Below are 27,342 nucleotides of genomic sequence, written 5' to 3'. Positions count from 1 at the left end.
CTGGTCACTTCCGCTCAGCTCAACCTACCTCACAGAGATGTTGTTGTGTGGATTAGATGAGGGCGAGAGCCTTGAAGAAGAAGGAGGGAAATAACTACAGTGGTACCTCAGGTGACATATGCTTCAGGTTACAGACTCCGCTAACCCATAAATAGTGCTTCAGGTTAAGAACTTTGCTTCAGGATGAGAACAGAAATCATGCTCCGGCGGCGTGGCAGCACAGGAGGCCCCATTAGCTAAAGTGGTGCTTCAGGTTAAGAGCAGTTTCAGGTTAAGTACAGGCCTCCGGAACGAATTAAGTACTTAACCTGAGGTACCACTGTACTTTACAGTTCCCCAGTAAATAAGTAGGTTGGGGTATCTTGTAACACAGAAAGAGGCCGTGACCATGGCTGGACGTTTTTTTCAGCAGCTGCAACGATGGAAAGATCAGCTGGGGTCCCTATGTAAAGTAACCCCCCCCCTTTTGACACGAATATTTCAATTCACGCGTGTGAACGGCTCATTCCGGATTAAGGCTGGGACTTTTCTCCAGCTGCTCCCTTCGTCACCCCTTCCCACCCTCCCTCTCTTTTCCCTTCTGTGCGTTTGATTATTATTTTTTAAATTCTGTTTTTTTAAAAAATAATAATTCCCCTCTGATGTATGCAACATTTACTGACAGGGCAACGTGACTTTTCACACCGGTTCTCCATGGGCTGGAGAAAAGCTCTCTCCAAAAAAAAACAAAACTCAGCTGGCAGAGCAACCCGCGCGCTCCCCCTTTCTTGCCCGGGGCAGCCTTAGGGAGATCTCCTCCTTCTGTCGCTCCATCCCCAAGGCGCCAGGATCTGGCAGTTTGAACCCCTCCACCTCCGGATCCTTCCAGCTCAGAGGGACTTCTTTGCGGGCGACCTTCCCTCCTCTCCTTGCCATGGCTCCAGCTCCTACCAGATCGCCTGCCACTTTTGCCCAGGCTGTGGGATCCGCGCTCCTCTTCTTCCTTCTCCAAGTCGAAGCGGATGGTGAGTCCTGCTCAGCCCTCGCTTGTAGCTCTCCTGCCATCTCCAGAGTGCTTAAGGGTTTGTGGATCGCTGCCGGGGGGGGGGAAATCGGAAGAAAGGATCTGCCAGATTCAAATATCTCGCAGTCAACGTTGCACGTTGCCAAAAGTCTTTCAAAGGCTAATATTGGACTGGTCATGCAGAAGAGGTTTTTTTTTTTTAATGCCCTGTGGGAAAAGTCAATCAAAACTTTATAATGGAATTCTGCAGCAGGGTTGATGCTAGATTTGGAAATGTTTCCCTACAGCTTTGGCTTTTGCACATTGATTTGCAAAAAGCATTTGGGATGCTTTTTTTTTTGAGGGGGGGTTATTGCAGGGAAAGGGGGTGGAGACATAAATCAGTGTGTGGTGCTGTTTACTCGCATTGCTTTCTGGAAGAAAGAGAAGGGGTCGCATAGAAAAGCATGCACTGGATATTGAGATGCATTTATGAAAGGGTTTTTTTAAAACAAAGTCCAAATATTAGCAGCGTATTCCTCTTTAGGCTTTGTCCTGCCAGTTCCACCTCCTGTCTCTGCTGATATACTTGGGATAAGACTGAATGGAAGAAAAGGACCCACAATGTGATGGTGTTGGAGCCATTCTGATGGACCGGCATAATTTTCCCTCTCTCTCACTCCCCAACCCCTATTAACGGTCTAGGCATATATATAAATTTTCATATTCAAACTGCCTAACGGATTTATTTACCGGTTGCTGTGTGAGGTGAAGGGAGGGGAGGATCCCACAGGGAAAGAGCAGAGTTTTTTTGGCCAGAGCATTTCACTGGGAAGGTGTGTGAATTTGAGGTTTGCTTAGGCTGAGTTCCTCAGACAGAAATGCAAATTCTTTTTCCTCAATTCTCCTTTTAATTTGACGGAACTGCACAGGGAAATTAGAATCAGTGGCAGGGCACGTCATGCTCACGTTTGGGAATTTCATTCTGCCGCTCAAAATTGAGTGTGGGGTCTGAACTTTTGATGCCAAAGTCATCATGTCTTTCGCCCCAACTCAACCGTTTACCAATTTTTAAAATCTATTTTAAAATCTGTTTCTATCTATTTTTTATTTGTGGGTGTGGGTGTGTGACTATATAGATATAGATATAACTAAGTAATTAGGAAAAAAAATATCATGGTGGTGTAGATTAAAATCACCAAATTATAAAATATGGAACAACTGACCAACGCTGAATCAAATTAATGATCTAAAAATGCTTGTTTTCAGTTGTTTAGTAGATACTGGTAGCTACTGATTAGCCCCAACTGACTTAAGGTCTTTCCAAACTTACCATTTATAGCAGAATAGTTCCTGCTTTTCTTGAATTTTGGGGTATGTTACTATACAAAGGCAGCATAATTCAGCTAGTATTCCAGAGTGATGTGCTCAAAAACTTTCTTTTTAGTCTACTGACTTTTGTGAACGATCTAGAATGGATCCTCAGAATTCTCCTTTGTGTACAAGCATCCTCCTCCTTTGAGTGGCGGTTGCAGGGTGGTTTGAGGAGTTTGGATTTGATATCCCACTTTATCACTACCCTAAGGAGTCTCAAAGCGGCTAACATTCTCCTTTCCCTTCCTCCCCCACAACAAACACTCTGTGAGGTGAGTGGGGCTGAGAGACTTCAGAGAAGGGTGACTAGCCCAAGGTCACCCAGCAGCTGCATGTGGAGGAGCGGAGACGCGAACCTGGTTCCCCAGATTACGAGACTACTGCTCTTAACCACTACACCACACTGGCTCTTGGATTCAAAGACACTGGCTCAGTTGTCTTTGAGAGACAACTGATTCATGCCACTGTCAGCGAGGTGTCAGTTTATGAGCCCAGTTCAGAGGAGACATATGACAGATATGCAGACAAAATGTCATCACACTAACCAGGCTTGCCATAGCTCAGGCAGACATCTAGTTCCTCTTCTAATCTCCTGTATCTCCACAAATTCAATAATAATTTTTTTTTTCCTTCCAGTAGCACCTTAAAGACCAACTAAGTTAGTTCTTGGTATGAGCTTTCGTGTGCATGCACACTTCTTCAGATACACTTGAAACAGAAGTTGCCAGATCCCTCTATATAGTGAGAAGGTGGGGAGGGGTATTACTCAGAAGGGTGGTGGGAATGGGTGATTGGCAGATAGCTGTGATGAGCCTGTTGACGACTCTTAACGACTGCAATAGGTCTTACAGGAAAAAGCAAGGGGTGAGAAGGTGAAAAATGGCTTTGTCATGTATAATGAGATAAGAATCCAATGTCTTTGTTCAGACCAGGTCTCTCCATGGTTTTAAGTTTGGTAATGAGTTGCAATTCAGCAGCTTCTCTTTCCAGTCTATTTCTGAAATTCCTTTGTAGTAAAACAGCTACTTTGAGATCTTGTACTAGGCAGTAATTAATTTAAGAAGTCACGAAAGGACTATGCTCGTGCGCATGCTCATAACTCCAATATATCAGCCGAGGGAGCATGAGGGTGCATTAGGGGTGTTGCTACAGCCTTTTCTCAGTTTGGTCACAGACCACCATTGGTGCAGAAAGGGGCTTGGACTAGATGAACCCGGGTGTCCCTTTCAAATCTACAATCCTATGGGTCACTCTCTCATAATGGGAACATTAGGTGCAGACACTCCGTGACAAATTCACTCTTAAAAATGTCAGATCAAACAGCAACTATAAATTGTAATTGTGGGAAAGACCCTGAGTTTAATGTCCGAGTATACCGTCATCCAAGTTTTACAGAACTCTTGTCGGATGGGGCAACTATAAGTTTTGAAGGGGGCAATTATAAACAGGAAAATAGCATGGTCTGAGTGTTCATCCCTCCTCCCAGTATAAACTGGGATTCCCCACAACTTTTGCTAACATAAAAATAAATAAATGGTAGGTTATTTTCTTAATGGCTCTTCCTCATCCTGTCTGGTTTGGCCTTAGAGACAAACAGGAGTGCAAATTGCTACAAGTCGCTATATCTCTAGCCCTTTTTGACTGCTTAGTAATTGCATTTCTGATGTTTAATACATTTTCTGCATGCTATGCCCAATACATGGAAGTAAATTCCCATAGAATCTGCCAGATAGATATGCTAAGAAACAGGACCAGTTGCGATCTATCGATTTTAGTGGGGCTTTCTTGCATGTAAGCATGTTTTGGATTGCGACTTCTGGCTGCTGTCCTTATCGCATTTACCAGGGAGTAATTTTCATTGTATGCAATGAAACACACTTAGGGGTTATCTGTTATGCAAGCACTAAATAAAAGCTTCTATCTAGTTAGAATATATGTCCTTTAGGGTGCAGATTTATTTAATTCACAAAGAATGAATGGAAAAGGTGAAAGTACATTTCTAGATTCATAAAACTTTTTGTTTTAATATGTCCTTTTCTGATGAAGTTACAGCATGAATTCTTCTGTTACAACTGCAATCTATAAGGCTGTATGCAAGAGACCAAGGACATCTTCTAAACTGAAAGGTTTTTATAAGCATAATGTGAAGTTGTTAATGGTATCTGTACAAGGATGAGACAGATGAGTTCTCTAAAGACTTATTTCTTCTTTCACTTACCGTGCTATAAAGTTTTATGGTAAGCCTTGGCTGACTCGCGGGAGGTTACTACAGAGTTGTTGGGGTATTTTTTTTAAAAAAGAGTGTGAAATAAAATTGTAAGACTGTAAATTCTGTTCTCTTAGGACGTTTATAGTGAAATGCCAGACTTTTGAATTTTTATGAATGGGCTTCATAGTCTTACTTCTGTGCAGGGGGATTTGTTTATGTACCCAGACAATAAACGCATGTTAAGTCTTTTGAAGGTCATAAAAAGTTATTCCAATTATGTCATGACAGTCATAATTGTTCTGAGTCATATAAATTGCATATACTGTTCTGCCGGGGCAACTGGAATAATGAAACAAATGGAAATAGAACCCGACTTTGAGAATCTAGGTGTAGTAGGTGGTGTAACTGTGCCAATACCAGAGAGAAAAACATGCATATCAGTTCATGCATATCACTGTGCACAAACACACATTGACCCTGACAATCCATGAGGGTGTGTGAAGACATCTCTCACTGGGCTTGCCCCGGTGCCAGCCACATCCCAAGTCTAGAAAAGGCATGCCGCTAGAGATCCAGCAACTACACTGCAGTTTTAGGCACCTGAGTAGAAAAAAGGTTGTGGCTTCTTGTTTTCTCCAGTCTCCTTTCAGCTCCCTTCCAACACCTCAGAGTGGTTGGGCGGTTGAAGCAGTAATCCCTGGTGAAATGAGGTTGCATTTTAATGTTTTCATGTCGTATTTTAATCTTGTTTTTAAGTTGTATTTCAGTCAATTGTTTTTATACCTGGTGTCAGCCGCCCTGAGCCCGGTCTTGGCTGGAGAGGGCGGGGTATAAATAAAATTTTATATTATTATTAGTAGTAGTAGTAGTAAGTGCTATACTTCAGACCATCAGTCGCCTTGGGCAACTGCCTTCCCTGGCTGCAGCCTATTGTAATGTTACCAGATTTTTTTCAATGAATCCAGGGACACGTTAGTTAGTTAGTTAGTTAGTTACTACACGTTCAGGACATTGATGCTGCAGTGATGGTGGTGGCAGAGGGGCGGCTGCCACCTTGACCTCAACCATCCGAGGCTTCTATCTCCTTTCTCCATGAGCCTAGCCAGCCCCTGAGTTGTTGGTTGTTCAGCGGTGGTGGTGGTGGGGAAGGGTGTGCTGTGGGTCAGGCATGGAAGGCGGAGGGCCGAGAGCGGCAGCGGCAAGGCTTGGGCAGCGCAATGCCTCCCTTCCCATCGGAGCAGCCCTAATCCCATTCCTACTTGTGTGCAAGCAGGAGGGGGCAAGGATCCCTCAGCTGGGAAGGGAGGCTTCCCGTTGCCTAACTGAGAGATCCCTGACCCCCCCTGCCTGCACACAAGTAGGAGTTGGGAGGCTCCAGCGTGGTGTAGTGGTTAAGAGCGGTAGTCTCGTAATCTGGTGAACCAGGTTCGCATCCCTATTCCTCCACATGCAGCTGCTGGGTGACCTTGGGCTAGTCACACTTCTCTGAAGTCTCTCAGCCTCACTCACCTCACAGAGTGTTTGTTGTGGGGGAGGAAGGGAAAGGAGAATGTTAGCCGCTTTGAGACTCCTTCGCGTAGTGATAAAGCGGGATATCAAATCCAAACTCTTCAAACCGCCCTGCAACCGCCACTCAAAGGAGGAGGATGCTTGTACACAAAGGAGAATTCTGAGGATCCATTCTAGATCGTTCACAAAAGTCAGTAGACTAAAAAGAAAGTTTTTGAGCACATCACTCTGGAATACTAGCTGAATTATGCTGCCTTTGTATAGTAACATACCCCAAAATTCAAGAAAAGCAGGAACTATTCTGCTATAAATGGTAAGTTTGGAAAGACCTTAAGTCAGTTGGGACTAATCAGTAGCTACCAGTATCTACTAAACAACTGAAAACAAGCATAGCTGCTGGGTGACCTTGGGCTAGTCCCACTTCTTTGAAGTCTCTCAGCCCCACTCACCTCACAGAATGTTTGTTGTGGGGGAGGAAGGAAAAGGAGAATGTGAGCCGCTTTGAGACTCCTTAAAGGGAGTGAAAGGCGGGATATCAAATCTAAACTCTTCTTCTTCTGCTCCGATAGGCACTATGAAGCCTCCCTTCACAGCTTAGTTGCTGGGGTCAGGGAAGGTGGAGGCACCCGGAAGCTGCCTCTTAGAGCCCTTGCACCACCATCATATGGGGACTTTTGAGCAGCTCCTGAAGCCAGCCAGAGCCAACTGCTCTGGGCTGCTGAGACTGCCGCTGCTGTGTTTCCCAGGGACATTAGATGAAATCCGGGGACATTCCGGGGATGGAATTTGTCCGGGGACTTATTCGCAAATCCCCGGGAAACAGGAACGTCTGGTAACCCTAGCCTATTGGCGCTGGCCAGTGTCAGGACTGGTCGTTGTCCTCTTCAGATCACCACACAAATGCTTCTTGTTCTTTTATAAAACCTTTTATTGCGTATTAACAAAACATTCTTATAAACGGTTCTTAAATATTATTCCTCAGAGTCACTTCTTTCAGATACCTTCTGAGCTCTGCTTCTCCATGACCAGCCACTCTCAAAATGGCGAAGGCGCCCTTCCCTTCGTTTGCCCGCTCTTTTTTCTAACCTCCTGGCTAGAGCTGGCTTGTATCTCCCCTCCTCCGAATCTGAGCTAGAACTGAACCCTTGCCTTTCCTGGGAACAGCCGGTCCCTCCCTGTTGTTCCTGTTGCTCTCTTCTCTTCAATTCACTGCTCTCCTCCCCCCCTTGGGGAATGCTTTCTCCCTCTGGGAAACTGGAATCTTCTAACTCTAACTCTTCCCTGACATCCAGATCCTCTGAAAAGGAGTAATCTGGAGTTGTTTGGGGCCCCACCCCCACTTTTAACATTACATTTCAATGCACCTACCCAGACCAGCTCCATGGACTCTCTTATTTTTTAAAAAACAAAATTTATCTACTGCTTGCTTGTGGTGTGTATGTATCAAAATACATTCTGATGATATGCACTGTCCAGACTCTTTATATTTTGAAAAACAACAACTTTCCTTTCATAAACATATAACTTGGAAGAACATATTTGCAATCTCGTGCACAAGTTTCTCTCTATTAATGTTCAGGGATCTCCTCTGTCTGTTTCACTTCAGACAGATCACGCAAACCCACACTGTTTTCAGCGGTATCCTGAGAAGTCTCTCTTGGCAGCCATTCTCCACACACACACAGAAGCAGAAAATGCAGTTAGACCAAGTCATCTCATGACATCACATGCTGCGCTGTGTCTTTTGAATTTCAGGAAAATTGTTTGCCCTTGGTCCCAGGAACGGCTCCCAGAGTCTGGACTTAGCAATGGCTCACGAATCATGCGCTGCAGTAGGAGCTCGATTAGCCAGCAGAGAAGAACTAAGGAGAGCCATAAGAGATTGTTCCTTTGCTGTGTGTACCAGGGGCTGGCTGGCGGATGGCACGGTCGGGTAAGGAGCATTAAAATAAATAATAATAAATATTTTTTTATTTATACCCCACCCTTCCTGGTTCAGAAAACTGGGCTCAGGGCAGCTAACAACAAATTTAAAACACTTAATTGATGCAACAAAAAACAGCATAAAATACAGTATAAAACATGAATAACAATAAATTCAGAATTCAAAAATCAATTTAGGGGGGAAATCCATCCAATAAACATTAGATGATCACCAGGGCTAGATGGCTAAGTTAGTCCTATTTGGTTCAGCGAGGAGACCAGGGGAGAATTAGCTGTGGGATCCCAGAGCGGGTAATCTTCGTAAAAAGAGGAGGGGGAAGGAAGGAAGGGGAATAAAAGATCAGGCTAAGTTCAGATTGAAAGCCAGGTGGAATAGCTCCTTCTTACAGGCCCGGCAGAAGGAAGTTAAATCCTGCAGGGCCCTGGTCTCATGGGACAGAGCATTCCACCAGGTCGGAGCCATCACTAAGAAGGCCCTGGCCCTGGTGGAGGATTATCTGACTTCCTTAGGGCCCGGGACCTCTAAACTATGATTATTCATGGACCTTAATATCCTCTGCAGGGCATACCAGGAAAGGCGGTGAAACTGTGAAATCTCCTCTGACCAACACACATGACTTATCTCCAAATACATGGTTGGGCTGCTTTGTCAGGGGCAGACTTTGGCCTTTCAAATTTCAGTGGTGCCCTGTGTGAGGCCAGAATTCGACATGCCCCCACCTCCGGCTGTCTCTCACCTTTCGTTCAGCTCAATTCACTACATCATTGTTGTAGGCTTGGCACCCAGCACAGTCACACAGCCCTAAATCCACCTTTGATTTTGTAATAGTAGAACTAAGAAACACTGATTTTCAAGAGAGCATTTTGCCACTCTAGGTACCTGCTGCTGCTGCCCTCCTCCACCCCAGATTTGTCTGAATGTTCAACCTTGCAAATTATGTTTAATATGGCCTATAAGCCCTATTTGCTTCCATTAGCCAGGTGCTTTATGAATTTGACTGTCAGATGTTAAAAACGAAAGGTGTTTGAAGTGCAACTGTACTTCAAAAGAAGGTATGTTGCTTCAAATCAGGGAAAATCTTTCCAACAGTACCCTGAGAGTTTTCACTTGCTTGACATATCTCCCCTACCGCACTGAAAAAGCAAAACACTTTAGGCTACCACACTCTTCACTGAATGATATATTTCCACTTACGCATTCCAACAGAATCCTTGCAGATGCATTTATTTTTTGCTGTTATGTCCAAAGTGCCACCTCTCTGGCAAAATTCGACCGTGCTCGAAATTTAATAACCAGGGCAAAGATGGAGCTAAGCGGTATGACGCAGGATAAGACTCCCAATAAAGGAACTGGGGAAAATAATGATTTCATTATCTACCACATTAAATTGTGCTTCGATACCGCCATGTGTTGATGAACCTGCAGTCTTAGGGAAGTTTCGTAAAGGCTGACCAAATCATGGGAGATTCAGCACATGAGAGAGAGAGAGAGAGAGAGAGAGAGAGAGAGAGAGAGAATGACTTTTAAATGGGTGTTTCCCTGGATGTCCGGATACAAAAGCGTAAGAGGGCATAAGCACCTTTAATAGCTGCCATTGTTAAAGGTGTGGGAGTCTTTCCACTTTTGCATCTGGTCATCCTAATAATGTCTCCTGCTCAGATGTAGAGAGAAAGACAGCCTGAAGCATGATGGAATGTGTTTCTTGCAATTCAGAAGGAGCACAAAAACCCCACAGAATGTGGGGTTATGCACAAAGGCCAGCTGCTTGCGAATCTCAGCTTTTATTTATTTGTTTTTAAAAACCCAAAGAACACTTAGTTTCTAGCTCAGTGTTGTGACCTGCCCTGAGATCTACAGGTATAGGGTGGTATACAAATTAATAAATAATAATAAAATAATAATAGCTCCAATCTAACACTTGAAAGTATGCAAACAATGGGAACTGAAGAATCAGAAGCTGGAGGGATCACTGAATAATGCTTCCATCGGCTGCATCCGAGGGCTTTAGTGCCCCAGCAGTGCTCCTTGGCCTTCCTCATGCCTAGAACAAATTGTGCATTATTGTTGTTGTTGTTGTTGTTATTATTATTATTATTATTATTATTATTATTATTATTATTATTATGTCATGCATATTGGTTTATTTGCATCATTTATACAGATCTTAGAACTTTTAGTGCAGAATTTAGGTTACCTTGCTGCAGAATATATTTCTTTTTTTAGAAAAGGTGTAGAGTACGTTGCTCAAGCTTGAGGATTTCTCAGTCAGACAAGTGCTAACATACTCAATAATTCTTCCTAGATGCTATCAAGGGAGAGAATTCAGGGAGCCCCACTGATGCTTTGACAATGAACAATTTTGAACAATTCAACATAAGAAAAGTTTTAGTAGAGACTTGCATTTTACATCAGCTTCACTTTTCACATGAGCCAGCCATGCCTTGGCTATTGGTAGCTCAGTATGATATGTGATGGCCGTCAAACCAGAGTCATCCCAGTTTAAATTCATGGCAATCGTCTGCCCACCTGTCAGGTGTGGTCTATGGAGAACAGAACACAATTCAGAGCCTTACTAGCCTAGCTGCTAAACATCTTTTTGTCTCCTTCCTCTGTTTTAGGACAACTGTGTGCAACAGGACAGGCAGCAAGCCACAGAGCGTGAAGATTATTGATGTCCAGATTGAAATGGATCCCTCTCCAAGTGGCAGATACGATGCTCTTTGTGTGAAAGTTGAAGGTCAGCATTGGTGGACCACAGAAATAATCACTACGGCAAGCCAAATCAAATATTTTTTCTTGTTCTTTCTGAAATGTCCATTAACAATCAGGAAGGAATAATTTGCCATGGGCATGAAATAGCATGGAAACAAATTGCCTCTTCTCAGCTGAGTGCAGGCTCTTGCTAGAATATTTGTTGTATTCATAAAAAAAGAAAAGGAAATATAATCTAGAAGCAGAGAGGAGGATCCAGCCCTACAACCCAGCAGTCGCTCACAGGCCAACCTGTGTTCCAGATCACATTGTGGCACTAAGCAGAGAACAAGTGTGTTGTAGCAAAGGATTTATAGAACAAAAACCCCTGATTTTGTATCTGCATCTACTAAAAAACAAAACAAAACAATGCTCCAGAATAACATGAATTGCACATCATGCAGAGTGAGAATTGCACATCATGCAAATCTATTCATTTTGCATAATTGATTAAGCAAAGAAATACACAGGGTATTGAATCTGAACCCCAGACGCTTGCAAATCCAACTCAGATGCCCCTTTCTCAACTTTTGAACTTCCATCAGGGATTGCCTGCATATCTTTAAGCAGCAAGAAACAGAAACTTTTAACATGAAAGGTGATATTTTGTCTGACCTGAATCCTGTGTTCATTACAGCCATTTCTGTGGCTTGCAAATGCTCCCTTGTCTGGTTGCCTGGAGGCAATTTCACAGGTAAATTGCATGATTGGTTGAAGACAATCTACAGATTTTGCTAAACTCTTACTTTTGGAAGATGAAAGGCCTAATTTCTGAAAACATCACCAATCAGTAACGTATGTTTGGGTGTCTAGACAGGCATAGTGTAAGTGTTCTCTCAGCATAAATACAGGGTACGCCTATGTGCTTATTTAAGTTTTATGTTTCCGGGATATGGAACTCCCTGCCACAATATCTCTGAGTTTCTTGATTCATTTTATTCTGTTCAACAAGTTTATAAACCACTTCACAGCATAAAGCCATAGAAATGGTGTACAGGGTAAAAACAGAATAAAGCACAGAAACTCTAAAAGCAATAAAATCAATCCAGCAAACTCTAAAAGCTCTGTGAGTTCATCAACACAAACTTTTCCCCACTGCTACTATTCCCTTAGAACACTTTTAAAGACTTCCTGTCACTGCTTGGTACAATAGGCTTAGTATTGAGATGGACACCAGCACAGAAGAAAGGTTGAAGTAATATTGATTATTATAGGGATATTATGTACAAAAGGAAATACAGTGGTACCTCTGGTTGCGAACGGAATCCGTTCCGGAGCCCCGTTCGCAATCTGAGAGGAATGCATGTGCGGGTCGTGATTTGCTGCTTCTGCGCATGCGCGTGGTGTCATTTTGGGCGTCTGTGCATGCGTGAGCGGCAAAACCCAGAAGTAACCCATTCTGTTACCGGTACTTCCGGGTCACTGCGGGACGCAACCTGAAAAGATTTAACCTAAAGCGTCTTTAACCTGAGGTATGACTGTACTAACATTTACATTTGGGTCTTAAATGTGCTTGATGACAGTTTATGAAGTCCCAAGAGTTTCTGATTATCCCAAAACTCTCTCTCACAGAACAGCTAAGTCCCAACGTCTAACTTTCTAACGTCTAACTGTCTAAGTGACAGTTAACTGCCCTTCTTCCCCAACTAGAACCTCCAAGCCACCCGAGTCTGCTGTTTCCCAGACCAAACTAAATCCAGACTCCATCTATAAATCTTAAAAGTGGTTGTGTCTCCCCTTTCAGAACTTGCTGTAGGTCTGCTAGCACCGAAGGAGAAAGCCAGGAGTGGGCATTTAGACTGAAGATACATTGTCCCCTGCTTTCCCCCTCTGTTATTGTTCTTAGAAAGAAACTTTGGAAAGACTTGTTGCACCGATCGCCTGAACTTTCCCTATTCCCTCCATGTTTGAGTGATTCATTTGGCTGCAAGACAAGCAAGTCTCTATTCCACAAGTTGACTGCAACTTGTTACCATTGCAGAAAATGCAGTGGTTTAGCCCAGGAATGGAAATTCGGATTTTGCCAGGTGAACGTCTGGCACAAATTCCTCATCGAAAAATGACGGATTATGTAACCTGGCCTTCTCTTAGCAACAAAAGAGGCGGGGGGAGAATCACCAGGGGCTTTTAAATACAAACATAAACCACATGAATTTAGGCTAAAATAGCAAACAGAACCGAGTTTGTTCTGTACAATGTTAGACTGTTCGTAAGGCTTTCCCAGGACAGCTTTCGTTTCTGCAATTTTTATTTTCTCCCGCCCATTTTGAGCATTGAGTTTAGCAGACAGTGAATTTCCAATTATCTAGTGACATCAAGTAAAGTAATAAATTAAGTTATTCCAGCTAGCCCTAGATTGATTTTGTCATCAGTATAAGATGAGCTTTATTGGCTTTATTTACTTGCACTTTGGAGTTTATCTCCCAATATGTTATCACCTACAAAAATCTGTGAAACCCCACTTCTCCCATGTTTCATTTCCTATTTAAAAAAACAAGATGAAAATGTACTGTAGAGTATACAAATGGGACCTGAAACAAAAGATTGCAGCACCGAGTCCGCTGAGTCAGGCATTTTAGACATTCTCCCGCCCCCCTTTTACATTCCCCAAGCCCTTCAGCTAACCAGATACTTAAATGTGTTTGCTTCCTGCTTGTTTATCTCCTTAGGCAAACCATGTGGAGACCCCCCTTCCTTTCCTCACACAGTTCTCCACGGCCACACCGGGTTTGAAATGGGTGACGAGCTGCACTATGTCTGTGCTCAGGGATATGTCATGAGTAACAAAGATGCTGCTTTTACTCTGCTCTGTCACACCTGTGGGGAATGGTTTGGTCAAGTCCAAGCTTGTGTCAAAGGTGAGTTCTATTGATTCAGGATATCATATCTTAATTTTTTTTTATTGTCCTTCAATGTCCTAATGCGAACTTGCAGTGGATCTCCACATACAGTGTTATCAATCTGGAGCTGATGACAATGTACATAGTCCATATACAATTTTCTATTATTATTATTATTATTATTATTATTATTATTATTCCCCTGCCCATCTGGCTGAGTTTCCCCAGCAACTCTGGGCAGCTTAAAAAACATAATAAAAACATCAAGCATTAAAAACGTCCCAATACTGGGCTGCCTTCGATGTCTTCTAAAAGTTGTGCAATTCTTTATCTCCTTGACATCTGAAGGGAGGATTGGACTTCCGGGTTGGCGCCATTGTTTAATGGCGGATTCCCTCCGAGCTCCGGAGGGAATCGGCTCCGTAGCGTCTGGGTCTGGCCGCTGCGGCGAAGCGGAGACCCTTAAAATCACAGGCGCGGATGCCTGTGAACACAGAGACTCGGCAGGCACCATTCGCGCCCCCCCAATCCGCGACGGAGCCTTTTTAAAGGCTTCGGAACGGAGGCAGGGTGAGGCGTGGTGCTGAGAGTACTCCCTCGTCTACGGAGTGAAGCCGCAAGCCATTGACAGAGAGCGCCAACTTCTTCTAAGATCGATTGGACTCTAAAACATCAACCCGTGAGTAATACGGAGATTGGAACCTTAAAAAAAAATTTTTATTTTGGATCTGGAACGAGCGGGAAGGGGCTAAAAAGGAAGTCCCCCCCCCTCTTTGTAAACAATTTAAAGCAAAGGACCGGGCAGCTAAGGTCGAGAGAATCTGTTTCTTGTTTTTTAATAAAAGATCTTGACTTCACGGTTTTGACATTATAAGAAGATTTACTGGAGGATAAAAAGAATTTTGGGAGCTGAAATTTCACCCCCCCCTAGACCCGGGAACGTCCTATGAGAAAGCCTGTTGCATTGAAGAGTTTGACAGCTGTCAAGTGAACTGTCAGTCAGCTAGTTGTCAGCTGGAAAAAGAGAACATTGTTTCTGCTGTTTTTGCTGGTTTACTCGGTATAACTTGTTGAAAATAAGGAGGGCTGATACAAAATAACTGGACTTTTGGTTTTGAGCTGAAAGGAATATTAAGGAACTAAAATCCCCCTAGAGGGGTAATAGGGACACTACATCACAAAAATGGCTGGAGCATGTAAAATTCAAGCAGAATTGGACAGAGCACTTGTTCTCTTGGGAAACTTACAAGATGAATACAATGCTTTGTCTACAGAGGTTTCACTACTACACTGGACAGTAAACAACAGTTTTGAGCCTGATAAGGACTTGAAACAGGAAGCCCATTCAACTGAACAAATAAATGAAACTGAAAGTGTAGATACGATGGAGCAATATGTTGTTTTTGAAGAAAATGAAGGAGGAGCTGGAGGTTTGCAGGAGTCAAAGGAGAGTTGCAATATGAGGCCTGACATGATGATAAAAAAGGACAATAAAAATTGGATGCGGAAAGCCTGGTCTGAATGGGAGTCTGGAAAATGGAGAGATCCCCTTTGGAGGAGATCTGAAGACCTGAGGATTACAAATTTGTTGAAGGTGAAAGTTGGAGCTTTGGGGACATCTGGATTTGAAAGAAATTTGAAACAAGAGTTGGAGTACCCCATAGGCTTTGCTTTTAAGTATGGAGGACTGGCTGGAAGCAACATGGATCCTGTTGGGCCGGAGCCTCTCCGAGACTTGGGGCTTAACATCAAGGACTATCAAAGAGACCGGCAGAAAGGAACTGAGAGAGATATAAGGGCCTCGGACGTGAGATCTCCAGGCTAAATAAATAACATAAAGACTGATGGATATTGGTTGGGGACTGGAACCGGGAAAAGGGTGGGTGGAGGTTGGGAATCCAAAGGGTACATAAGTATAATTTGCTTTGTCTTTTTTTATATTTTGTTAGTGGTATGGAAATTGGGCAAATCGTGGAAGGGAAATTTTGGTCGACTTTAGGAAAAAGGTTTAAGAATAATTAATGAGGTATAAGTATTGGTGTGTAATTTTGATAAGGCAAAATTGGTTTTTTTTTTAATTAATTGAAAATAAGGCTGTTAAAAATAAATTGAGGAAATGGAAAAAAGAAGTAAAGTAAAATAATAGTATGTTAGAACAAATGTTCAAGCTAAGGTGAAGAAATAAGTTAAGGACTTGCTGAATTGACAATTTAAATTAGAATACAAGAAGGGGAGGTGTGAGGAGGTCTGAGAAATAAGGTTAAGGAAAATAAGTATTTGAAACTTTATGTGTTTTTTTCTCTCGTTTTTTTCTGTTAAGTTTTGAATTTTATGTATTTTTGTGTGGTTTTTATTTTGTTTATTTTTCTGTTTTTTTTTTGATTGTTATAAAATACCAATAAAATATTTAATAAAAAAAAAAAAGACATCTGAAGGGAGGGCATTCCACAGGGAGGGTGATCACTGTTGAAGAAATAAAGACATGAAATAAAACTAAAACAGAATAACCATAGGTATGTTGAATACAGTGGTACCTTGGTTTTCGAACCTAATCTGTTCTGGAAGACCGTTCAAGTTCTGAAACATTTGAAAACTGAAAACTCAATAACCAACAGCTAGGCCTCAGGATCTTGCACTCAGTGGAAGCTACATGGCATGTTTGACTTTCGAGGTGTGTTCGAAAACCAAAGCATTTACGGCGAACTGAAATGTTCGTCAATGGAGACATTCGAAAACCGAGGTACCACTGTATATGGAAGGTAGAGAACTAAAATTGTATATACCATAGACATAATGTCTCCTGATGTTGTTAAACTACAAATGCCCATTGTCCCTGACCATTGGTCACCCTGGCTGGGGCTGATGGGATTCTAAGTACAACAACATCTAGAGGGTTACATGTTTCTACATCACTGCTATACATGCTGGGGGTCCTGTCCTCTGTCCTCTCTACGGGCTGGGCAAATGATCCAGAAACCTAGTGTTCAAGGCTGCAACCCATGTTAGAAACCATATGCTGAGGGAAGAAGACAGCCTATTCTAGACACCGCAGAGGGCTTCCCCGTGTTGTGATGGTCAACTAGTCTCAGTACTTATTTACACCATGGCTCAAGCTTTCTCTTTTAACAAGTGATCTTTAGGACAGTCTAATCACGTAGCATCCAAGTAACTGAAAAGGGGCAATGTGAAGAGGACTCTAGTATGTTGTCTCACGCAGAAAGGTGAGTCCCTGTTAGCATTTGTGAGAAACAATGACACTTGCAAGTGAAATAACAGATCTTGGCATGAGATATGCTCTTCACTGTGTGCTCAAAAGCATGATCATGCAAAACACAGCTGAGCTGGCCCATCCTTAAGCAGCTGAAAGCCCTAGTGTGGAGAAGGTATCCTGTCTCTTGAGAGATGGTATCTGATGTTTCCAGGGATCAGTGATGTCCCGGGTACTTAGCTCACTGACACACTGCTGTGTAGTGAAGCCTCTCTAACTGGTTGGGCAGTGTGTTATTTCCGGAACGCAGTCCCTAGGCTCAAGCCAAATGCCTCATGCGTCACAAGTTGCAAAGCACGAATACAGGTTCTTGGAGCAGTTTCCTTGACAAACGACAGTTAGAGGGTATCCAGAACATTTCTATATTAGGTAGCAGAGGAACACGGCTCTGGGAAGGAGGAAATTAAAAAGGGAGCAGAAAAAGTTCAGAGAAGAGATTGTATAATTGATCCTGAATATAAAATATATAGTGCACAAGGGAAAAAATTGAGGACAAGGCATGAATGAATAAGGGGCAAGATATTGTTTTGGATCTGCCATGTTGTCCTCATATAGGTGTCAGGATGCAGGGCCAACTTACCCATAGGTGCTAGGGGTGCAGGGCACCCAGGCGCCAGGCTCTCAGGGGCACCAGGCCGAGAGTCTGGGGCCTGAGAGTTGAGTCTGGGGAAGAGTCCGCCCATCGGATGGAGCACACTCTTCTGCTGTGGGTGGCTCTGTGTTGTGAGTTTGGGGACGACTGAGCCAGCGAGACGCTGAGATTTCTGCAGAGGATTCTGCTGCCAAAATAGCTCCTCCTTCATGGCCTGGGTAGGCCATCGGCCTGGGCAGGCCGGGTCTTCCTGTTATATACCTGCTGGGATTGACAAGGGATATGCCCCTCACCTGAATCTCATTTAACTCTTTAGGGGGGGAATTAGCATCAGGTGTCATGTGCATGGAAGTTGCCAAATCAATTAACCAACTAGGGTTACTGTTAATAGCACCAGTTTTCCTATAACTTGATATTGCTGGATAGTTCTGATAAACTGCAAATGCATTTTTAGTTTGCTTTCTGTTGCCACCCTGGAACTTTTCTTTATTAGTGCCACTTTGTTTTGTACGATTCCTTGCCAATGAAGGAAAACAACTTTTCTCCTTGTATATGTTGATAATATGTTTTTGGTTACTGAGAACAAACAAGAGTGTACAGAAACAAAATTGGGTGCAGGCCTGGCCAGGACATAGGCGTGACACACCTGTGACAAAGGTGACCTGTGTGCTTGCTTGACTAACAGCTGTTGGGAACTTCAAGGTCCCTGCTCTCCCTTCTTATGGTCTTTATATTGGACCTGGAGACTCCAATAGAGAGCATTCCATGTCAAGAAGGAGGGCAAGTAGCAACCTATCAAATGACAAGGCAGGAGCTACATGGAGCAGGGCCTTTTCACTGGTGGTGCCCATTGTATGGCTCGCTCTTTCCAGACCTGCTCTCTTTTGGCCTGTATTTTGGAGCTTTACAATCTAGGCAGACTTTGGAATAACAGCTTGACAAGTCTTATCAGTCACTGACGTATGAGCGGATTTTATTTGCTGCTATTCTGGGTTCCTGGTGCACCAGGGTTTACACCAGCATAATAGAGTTGGCCAGGACGAAAGAAGGGATACAATTTATGAGCTTTCTCCATTATCTGCACAGCAGGGGGTGTTCACTCAACAGTGCAAAGGCTGAACTGAAGCGTTTCCTGCTGGTTACCTGCTTTCAGCAATAGCGGTCGCTGTTTGGTAGTACCCAATTGGTTAGCTGTCAGATTCTAGAGCTCCCGCTTTCTAAAAAAAAACACACGATCTGCTTTTTGCCCTTGGGCAATTTGGCTTCAGGGACCACACATTCGCTCCATAAGACGCACAGACATTTCCCCTTACCTTTTAGGAGGAAAAAAGTGCATCTTATGGAGCGAAAAATACGGTACCTTACCCTTGATGGACTGAGTTGATTATGTTTTATTGTTAGTGTACTGACAAAGCTTCCTGTTGCGGTGGGAGTATTGCTCTGAATTATAAAAACATTCATGTTTTATATGGCTAATCTTTTTCCTTTATGGTAATTTTTTAAATGCAAATTGCGCCGATACCTTCTGAGGTAACCAATGGCTAAATCAGAATCAGAATCAACATCACAACAACAACAATTTCCACCTGTTGCTGCCATCCCCAACATTTCCAATATTAAGTAAAGTATTTGTTACATTCAGAGTAAAGAAAGGATGAGTCCCTGGCAACTACTTGAGTTACAGCCTGGAGTGAAATCTGCCTGGCATCGTTTCACATTGCTTTTATATAATACCTCAGTGAGATTTTAATAGGGGTGAATATGTGGAGGTTATTCAGAACTGTCTCTGAACTCTGACATTCTCCCTAGCACCTCAAAGCAGGCAATACTTGTTAAGAAGGGCTGAGTTAGTCATTCCACTTAGCGGTCTAATAGGCCTTTAAATTAGATTTATGTAATTATGAAAGCAATTTTTAGTCCTGTTTCCTGTCTTTTGCTCTGGAAGTCTGTGGCTTCAAAAATAGTAGGCCAAATCAGTGTAGGTTTTGGCCTCAGCAGAACCAAATCAACATATGCCAGCTAAGAAATGACCTTATAAAGCCACATCCTGATACCAGCATTTATTTCTAAGAAACATAAAAATAACTTAATCCAAATGGTACAGTGACTAGACTTGCAGACACAATAACTTTCATAAGAGTTCCTTTGCTTTCCTTTCTATTTCTGTTACAGTGCACAATGCTGTTCAATCGCTAAAGTCTAGGATTGAAAGAGTATATTTTAGAATTTCCTTGTCAACACCACAGTATTTTTTTCTAAAGTATCAGACCTCTAAAAAGTTATTTCTGGCAGAACTTTCTGTCTTCTTCAGGGGGAAAAATTATGGTAGCCATGATACAACCAAGTCAAGTAAAACAGAACAAGCCTTACAGTTTGGAAAGGAATGAAAGTGTGCATTTGTGAGAATGGTTCCTTCAGGATATAAGACACTTGGAGAGTTTATTGGACTAGAATGTTTCAGGTTAACAGGAAAAAAAGAGAGAGGGACCACAATAAAAACCCTATTTTTGGTTATTCCAGGGTTAAACCACAACTGCAAAGCTCATTATTAATTCTGTTCTGTATGAATTCTACTCCCCAGATATGAAATTCAGCAACCAAACCATGGGTTGTATCCAATTAAGTTATATTCAAAGTAGAGCCATTGAAATTAATGGACTAAATTAGTCATGTCTGTTATTTTCTGTGGGTCTACTAGGACTAACATTAAATCCTCTGAATTTATGTTTTATTCACATCTATATACTTTTATATTGCTATTCTGGTTTTAGGTTGTGTTTTTGCTTTAAGGTTTCCATTGTATGATGTTTGTTTTTTGGACTATACCATGTCAAAAGCACTGTACAATTGTGGGTTTTGTTTTTCAAACGTCTGGCAAATAAGAACTCGTCCTGGAAAGGTTGGGGAAATGGTGTTGTGGGATGAAAATAAAGGACAGCTCAGGGTCTGGTTACAAGGACACAGAAACAATTACTTATTACTTCAGATATTTTGATCATGAAGCAGTTACTGAGTGTTAGCCTGCCTGGTTTCTATCACCCAGGCTAGGTTTCTTTCAGACACTAGCTCTTCCTCTCACAGCCATCAAATTCCGTGATCATTTCTGTGATCACAAAATGGTAGAGCCTCTATGAAAGATCATGGCAGACCAGAGATGTAATATGAATAAGGGACCTCCTCCAGCTGACCTGTTTATTGAGCATTCATCCAGATATATGCAAAACTTGCTGTTTTGTGAACTGCAATGAAATGGGAGAGTTATCCCATTAGGAAGAACTTCCTGACAGTAAGAGCTGTTCGACAGTGGAATTTGCTGCCAAGGAGTGTGGTGGAGTCTCCTTCTTTGGAGGTCTTTAAGCAGAGGCTTGACAACCATATGTCAGGAGTGCTCTGATGGTGTTTCCTGCTTGGCAGGGGGTTGGACTCGATGGCCCTTGTGGTCTCTTCCAACTCTATGATTCTATGATTGCTGGTGCTTTTTTCTGGGGGGTACGCAGGGGTACACATACCCCTAAACATTTTGTGAATCTAATGGGAGAAGAAACATAAAATTTTTAGTTTCTTCTCTGGCACAATGAATCGTCAGTTCTGTTGCTACCACCGATGGCAGCCTTATTTCCTTTCCCAGTGTTTCCTGAGTCTCAGACGGAAGCGAGCGTTTAATGTGTGAAGCGGTGTGGAATGTGGATGTGTGGTGTTTTACTGATGACAGCTTGGCCTCATTGAGGGGCAGTATTTCAATATGAGTAGGAAAATTACTAACTATTTTTCATCACCATGAGGTAATGCATGTTCCTTGTACTTTCGTCCATTTACTGTATTTATTTCACCCGATTTGAACTATAAAATGGTGATTTCCTTGAGTCAAAATGAGAGTACCCCTAAACATTTTTTTAAAGAAAAAAAGCACTGGTTATTGCCAATTCAGACTGGAGGTCTCATCTAGATGTCTCTGGGATGCACATCACTTTATCCACAACAATTTACAAGCAAAGCGCATCACACTCAGTATTTCACTGATATTTACTACTAAATGCAAAAATGTCTGGAGTAAATGAAGTGCAACCATCCTAGTACAAATCCTACCCACATTTTTTCCTTGTAAGACAAGGCAGGAGCCAGAAAAACCCCACACTGCCAGAGTGGTATATCCCTAGCATAAAAAGGTAAAGGTAAAGGACCCCTGACAGTTAAGTCCAGTCGTGAACAACTCTGGGGTTGCGGCGCTCATCTCACTTTACTAGCCAAGGGAGCCAACGTTTGTCCGCAGACAGTTTTTCCGGGTCACGTGGCCAGCATGACTAAGCTGCTTCTGGCGAAACCAGAGCAGCACACGGAAACACTGTTTACCTTCCCGCAGGAGCGGTATCTATTTATCTACTTGCACTTTGACATGCTTTCGAACTGCTAGGTTGGCAGGAGCTGGGACAGAGCAATGGAAGCTCGCCTCATCGCGGGGATTTGAACTGCCAACCTTCTGATCGGCAAGCCCTAGGCTCAGTGGTTTAGACCACAGTGCCACCCGCATCCCTCACATCCCTAGCATAAAAGGATACTAATTCCCCTTCCTCTCCTGTCATCCCTCTGGGATGGTGAAGAGGAGAACCCTCTGGGCAGGAGCACATAAATGCCAGCTGGAAAACTGTAAACAAAGATGTTTAATACTCTCTGCACATGTTTTCTGTTTGACCTTTTTTGACAAATCCGGATCAATAGATGAAAAAGAACAAGCGAGATGAAAAAGAATAAGTTAGAAGTTATATGGTAATTATTAAGACGAGTTGTAATATTAATTAGGAGGGAAACAGATTGGATAAGGAAACACTTGTGGGGAAAAGGGATTGAAAGCATACCATTCCCGCTGCCTAAATAAGTTACATAACTCCTACAGGCTTTTGGTTTGGTGCTTGTTCATTTTAGTTCGGAGACCTGATTGTACAGTTGGGTTCTGGGGATAATTTGGCACTTGGAATAACATTTAGAAAGTAGGATTTGGAGACAAAGGACAACCTGGAAATAGCAGCAGGGAATGGACACTTTCCGCTATCCTCCTCCCAGAGCATTCATCTGCCCCCACAGCTTTTCCATCATCAGGAAAAGTCAGGAGATGCGAACAGTCCAGTTGTACATGTGAGGAGATGTCCCATCGTCCCCAGGCCTAAGCCAACTAGCACTACCTGGCCCTGGGTGTTTTATGAACACCAGAAACTGCATTACCATAAGCTTCTTTTGCTTATCTAAAAGTGACTATTCAAGCATCCTACCATACTCACTAATGCAGACCCAGAATCATAGAATTGTGGAGGTGAAAGGGACCCCAAGGGTCTTCGAGCTTTTAATGTTTGATGTATTACAGTATTTTAGTATTATTTTTTTTGAAGCCGCCCAGAGTGGCTGGGGAAGTCCAGCCAGATGGGCGGGGTATAAATAAATTATTATTACTATTATTATTATTATTATTATTATTATTATTATTATTATTATTTGAGTCCAATCCCCTGCGATGCAAGAATCTCAACAAGATCATACACGACATATAGCCATCCAACCTCAGCTTAAAAACCTCTGAGGAAGGAGAGTCCACCACCTTCTGACTTCTGAGGGAGTCCGTTGAACTGTTGAATAGCTCTGACTGTCAGAAAGTTCTTCTTGATGTTTAGTCTCCTTTCTTGTAACTTGGATCCGTTGGTTTGGGTCCTAGTCTCTGAAGCAGAAGCAGCTCAGTTGTGATTCAGTCCTACTTCTGGTTTCACCTCCTGTGCCATATAAGGCATTGCCTGTCTATTGAGGACCACATTTCCTAACCCTGGGTTGCTAGGTCGCACACATGCTGGGGGAGGGGCTGGGGCATTGTTCCCTATGGAACCTTCCAAGAGCAGCAGTTGAAACAGACACATCAGTAGGCATATGTGAGACCTGGAGAAAGGACACTTCACATCATTTTCTACCCACAGCCTTCATAAGCCTTCAAAAATAAATTTATTCTGTTATGATGTGAGCTGGTGAAAGAGCTTTGTGATAATCTGGTGCCAGAAACCCCACCCCCTTAAATTGTTATTTTGCCTTTTCAGATGAAACTGAGGGACATATCGATTATGAAGACAATTTCCCCGATGACCGATCTATTTCTACCGAAGAACATGAACACAATGCCAAAGAGGCAGAGGAGAAGGGAAATGAGCAAGAGAAAGCCATCCATGATGAGAAAAAGACCCAGTTTGCCGACGACGACAACCACATTGGCGTGAAAACTGCATATAACAAGAAAGGCACCAAAATGATATATGAAGGCGAGGACTTTCCCATTGGACCTGTCATTGTGAACAATGATACAAAAGCAACAAAAAGTACAGATTCTCATACAGATGAGTCCTGGCTAGATGGTTACCCAGTTACTCAAGAAGCTGTAGAAGAAGTTGACGAGGAGGAAGGGGATAAAATTGACGGATCTATGGGAATGGAATATGACATTACCACTGACCAACTGAACCATGCTGATGTCAGGAAGACAGGCAGCAGCCCAGAAAAGGATTTTGTGCAGGCTGTGACAGTCCCGTCACTGACACACTCTGGTGGGAGCAAAAGAATACTAGGGACTCTAACACCAACCATTGTTCCAGAGAACGTCAGTGTAAGCAAAGATGACAACACCAGGTATGTCTCAACGACACCTATGGGACTCATCACACAAGAGTTGTCATCCGTAACCACAGCCACGAGCTTGAATTTGGCCACACTGGAGACTTCTACAGTTTTCCATCTCATTGACCCCATTCCCTTGCCAGAGGAAGTCGATCTGATGACTTCCTCCATGCAAGTAGTTACTACTACACCTTCTCAAAATAGCTTTACTGATACACCAGTTGTTGTTGAGGGAGAAGCTTTGACCTATGGATTTGGTGGGAAGCCTTTGAGCACTTTTGAACCATGTGTGGGAGCAAGTTGTTCCAGTTCTGATAAAGATCGCATGATAGCCATTGGGGTGACTGTTGTATGCCTAATTGTGCTTGCGTTGATCTTGGCAGTGTGGTGCTTCAAGAAACGGCAACAGAAGACCTCTGTTTATAAGTTGAATGGGAAAGATCATGCTAGGCACCAGCTGCAACAGATTGAAATGCAGAAAGTCTAATCTAGCTGTATACATTATTATTGGAAAGAAATACATGGAGGAGAGACATGGAAACTGACCGAACAAATGGATACTATGTCCACTAGTTCAAAAAGAAGACCTGTGTATGGAATAGCAGGACCTGCACTAACTGAAATCACAACTTATTGTGGTATTGGGATTAATTTGGATATCTCTAGTTTTTAACCACCTTAAGGATTGCCAGGGCTGAATCACAGAAGCATATTTTATCTCTTGATGACTGTACGTATAAGGCAGTGACTTGGTTTTCTGAAATCGGTAGTCTGTGACAGACATAATGGACGTTGTTTTCTTATGGGTGTGTACTGCCTATCCTAGATGCAAGCTAGTCAAATGACAAGACCATCATCTGACAACTGACACTTCAAACCCCTTAAGATGGCAGGATGGATTTACAGTACCCGCTTCTTGCATTAAAAATGTCAATGCAATTATTCTCTCTGCTGTGTTAAAACGGGTCACACAGCCCAATGACACATTTGAAAGAAGCTCTGTAGAACAGGGAGATAATCTGTGTGCAACGTGGGGGGGATTTTTTTTTTTAACTATTTGCCCTTTTTAAGGTAAGGATAAATTAACACATAGACAGTTGTTACTTGTCATGTTCTATGGATTTACAGATAGAATTTTTCTATCTGCATTGTTCGACCACTGCTCCAGTTTATTTCAGTGGATTTGTACTATAGTAGCTCTACCCTTCAATGGATTAACTGTGTGTAGGGGGTTGATCACAATGGACTGTTAGATAGAAACATGGCATTATTGAGCTGTTTGGATTTTATTAGTTGTTTTAATATCTAGAAAAAAGAGAGTCCTTTTTCTATCTGTAGGAGTGTAGAAAGAGATAGGATCATGTTTGAATGGACTTTAATCAATGATATACAACTAGACATCATTAATGTTTAAAAATAAACCAACATTGTCAATATTCCACCCAGGCCTCTTGGACTCTATAAAAGCGCTCTCTTAAGAAGTAGAAAGAAGATCTCACACCACTTTGCCTGCAAACTATCAAAGACTATTTAGGGTTTTCTTTCCCCCCAGGGCAACGCTATTTTTGCAATGAAATTGGGTGTCTAATTAATAAATTAATTATGCAGCTAAGAGCGCATGGTCTTTGGGAGTGCACTTGCCTTCTTATTCCATAGAAAGTGAAAACTTCCATTCTTTAGTTCAATTTGGGTTGGTTTAGAGTGGGCGAAGTTCTGATGTAGACAACATACCATACATATCTGTTGCTAAAGGTGCCTTACCATGACAGACTAAAGATGGGTTCAAAAGTTACACCATGGCTAAGGCAGCAATCCGAATTCCATTTACTGGGGACGGGTGGCGCTGTGGGTTAAACCACAGAGCCTAGGGCTTGCCGACCAGAAGGTTGGCAGTTCGAATCCCCGCGACGGGGTGAGCTCCCGTTGCTCGGTCCCTGCTCCTGCCAACCTAGCAGTTCGAAAGCACGTCAAAGTGCAAGTAGATAAATAGGTACCACTCCGGCGGGAAGGTAAACAGTGTTTCCGTGCGCTGCTCTGGTTTGCCAGAAGCGGCTTAGTTATGTTGGCCACATGACCCGGAAGCTGTATGCTGGCTCCCTCGGCCAATAAAGCGAGATGAGCGCCGCAACCCCAGAGTCGGCCACGACTGGACCTAATGGTCAAGGGTCCCTTTACCCTTTACTTTACCTTAAGCCCTGCTGAATTCAGTAGGACTTACATCTGAGTAGACATGGTTAGGCTCATGCTGCAAGTCATTATTTCCCCATATATATTGATGCCTATTATAAGGTACCAACAAAATGCCCAAGAAAATTAAGCTGAACCCTTCTGAAAGCATATATTAGTGCCCATTATTAATATGCAGTTACCCGCAGCTGCAAATGCAGCAACACATAAATGGTTCTATGCATGTTATGTGTGAATGCACATAAAGAACAAAACTATCTTTGCTATGGTGACTGAATGGCCCATTCTACCATTTAATCTAGCAGAAGACATTTTGGGGGACAGGGGGGCTGGGAGTTTCTACTACTAATTTGGGAATGTTTTCAGCATGATATTCAAATAAAAAATATTAATATACTCTTATGTTTCTTAAATGTCTGTCATTGTAAATTATTCTATTGTCCTGCACTGGCTTCGCAAAAAAACCCATTTTGTTTGTAACTGATCTAAACAGTTTTACTCCACCTTGCTGTGAAGGAATGCAACAAACCTGAGCCTATTGCAAATTTTTATTTACGGTAATTAGATAGATGAAATATTGTGACTGACTGTGAAGAGTGTTCCAAAGTGAGGAAGTGTTGGGGAGAGTCTCTCACTTTAGTTCTTGGCCTGCCATTCAATTTCAATATTGTTCCAAGTATTTCTGAAGCAATGCCATGCAATGAACATCAAGACCTCTAAAATGTATATGCTTGCTACAATCTTGGGAGATTTCCAGGCTGCAGTCTGCAGAATGAAAAAAACACTGCAGCCTTAAATAGGTCAACTTGGAAGTAAGACCCACTGAGTTAAAGGAAAGTGCATATGTTAGAACCTAAGTCTCATATACTTGGAGAACTCCATATGACACAGATGACAATGGAAGACATATACTTGGGGAAGAAGGCTTTTGATTGTGGTCAACATACGAAGTTGGTATGAAATCATACTGCTTAAATTGATTTAAACTTGTTCTGTGATTTAACAGGAAATGCTCTGGGCTTTAAATTAAGATACCCAACTCT

General features: G+C 42.6%; 1 protein-coding gene across 1 annotated transcript; it reads left to right on the top strand.

Moving 5' to 3' along the window:
• The first annotated feature begins 664 nt into the window (after nucleotides 1-664).
• On the top strand, nucleotides 665-25,551 carry SUSD5 (sushi domain containing 5). Its single transcript, XM_053410396.1, has 5 exons — nucleotides 665-1,004; nucleotides 7,830-8,007; nucleotides 10,638-10,756; nucleotides 13,440-13,628; nucleotides 23,542-25,551. The coding sequence occupies exons 1-5, from the start codon at nucleotides 914-916 to the stop codon at nucleotides 24,597-24,599; spliced, it is 1,635 nt and encodes a 544-aa protein (XP_053266371.1). The 5' UTR covers nucleotides 665-913; the 3' UTR covers nucleotides 24,600-25,551.
• Nucleotides 25,552-27,342: the final 1,791 nt, after the last annotated feature.

The sequence above is a fragment of the Podarcis raffonei genome, chromosome 12 (assembly GCF_027172205.1).
Source record: "Podarcis raffonei isolate rPodRaf1 chromosome 12, rPodRaf1.pri, whole genome shotgun sequence".
NCBI classification, from domain to species: domain Eukaryota; kingdom Metazoa; phylum Chordata; class Lepidosauria; order Squamata; family Lacertidae; genus Podarcis; species Podarcis raffonei.
This window is presented reverse-complemented; position numbering and strand designations above follow the sequence as displayed.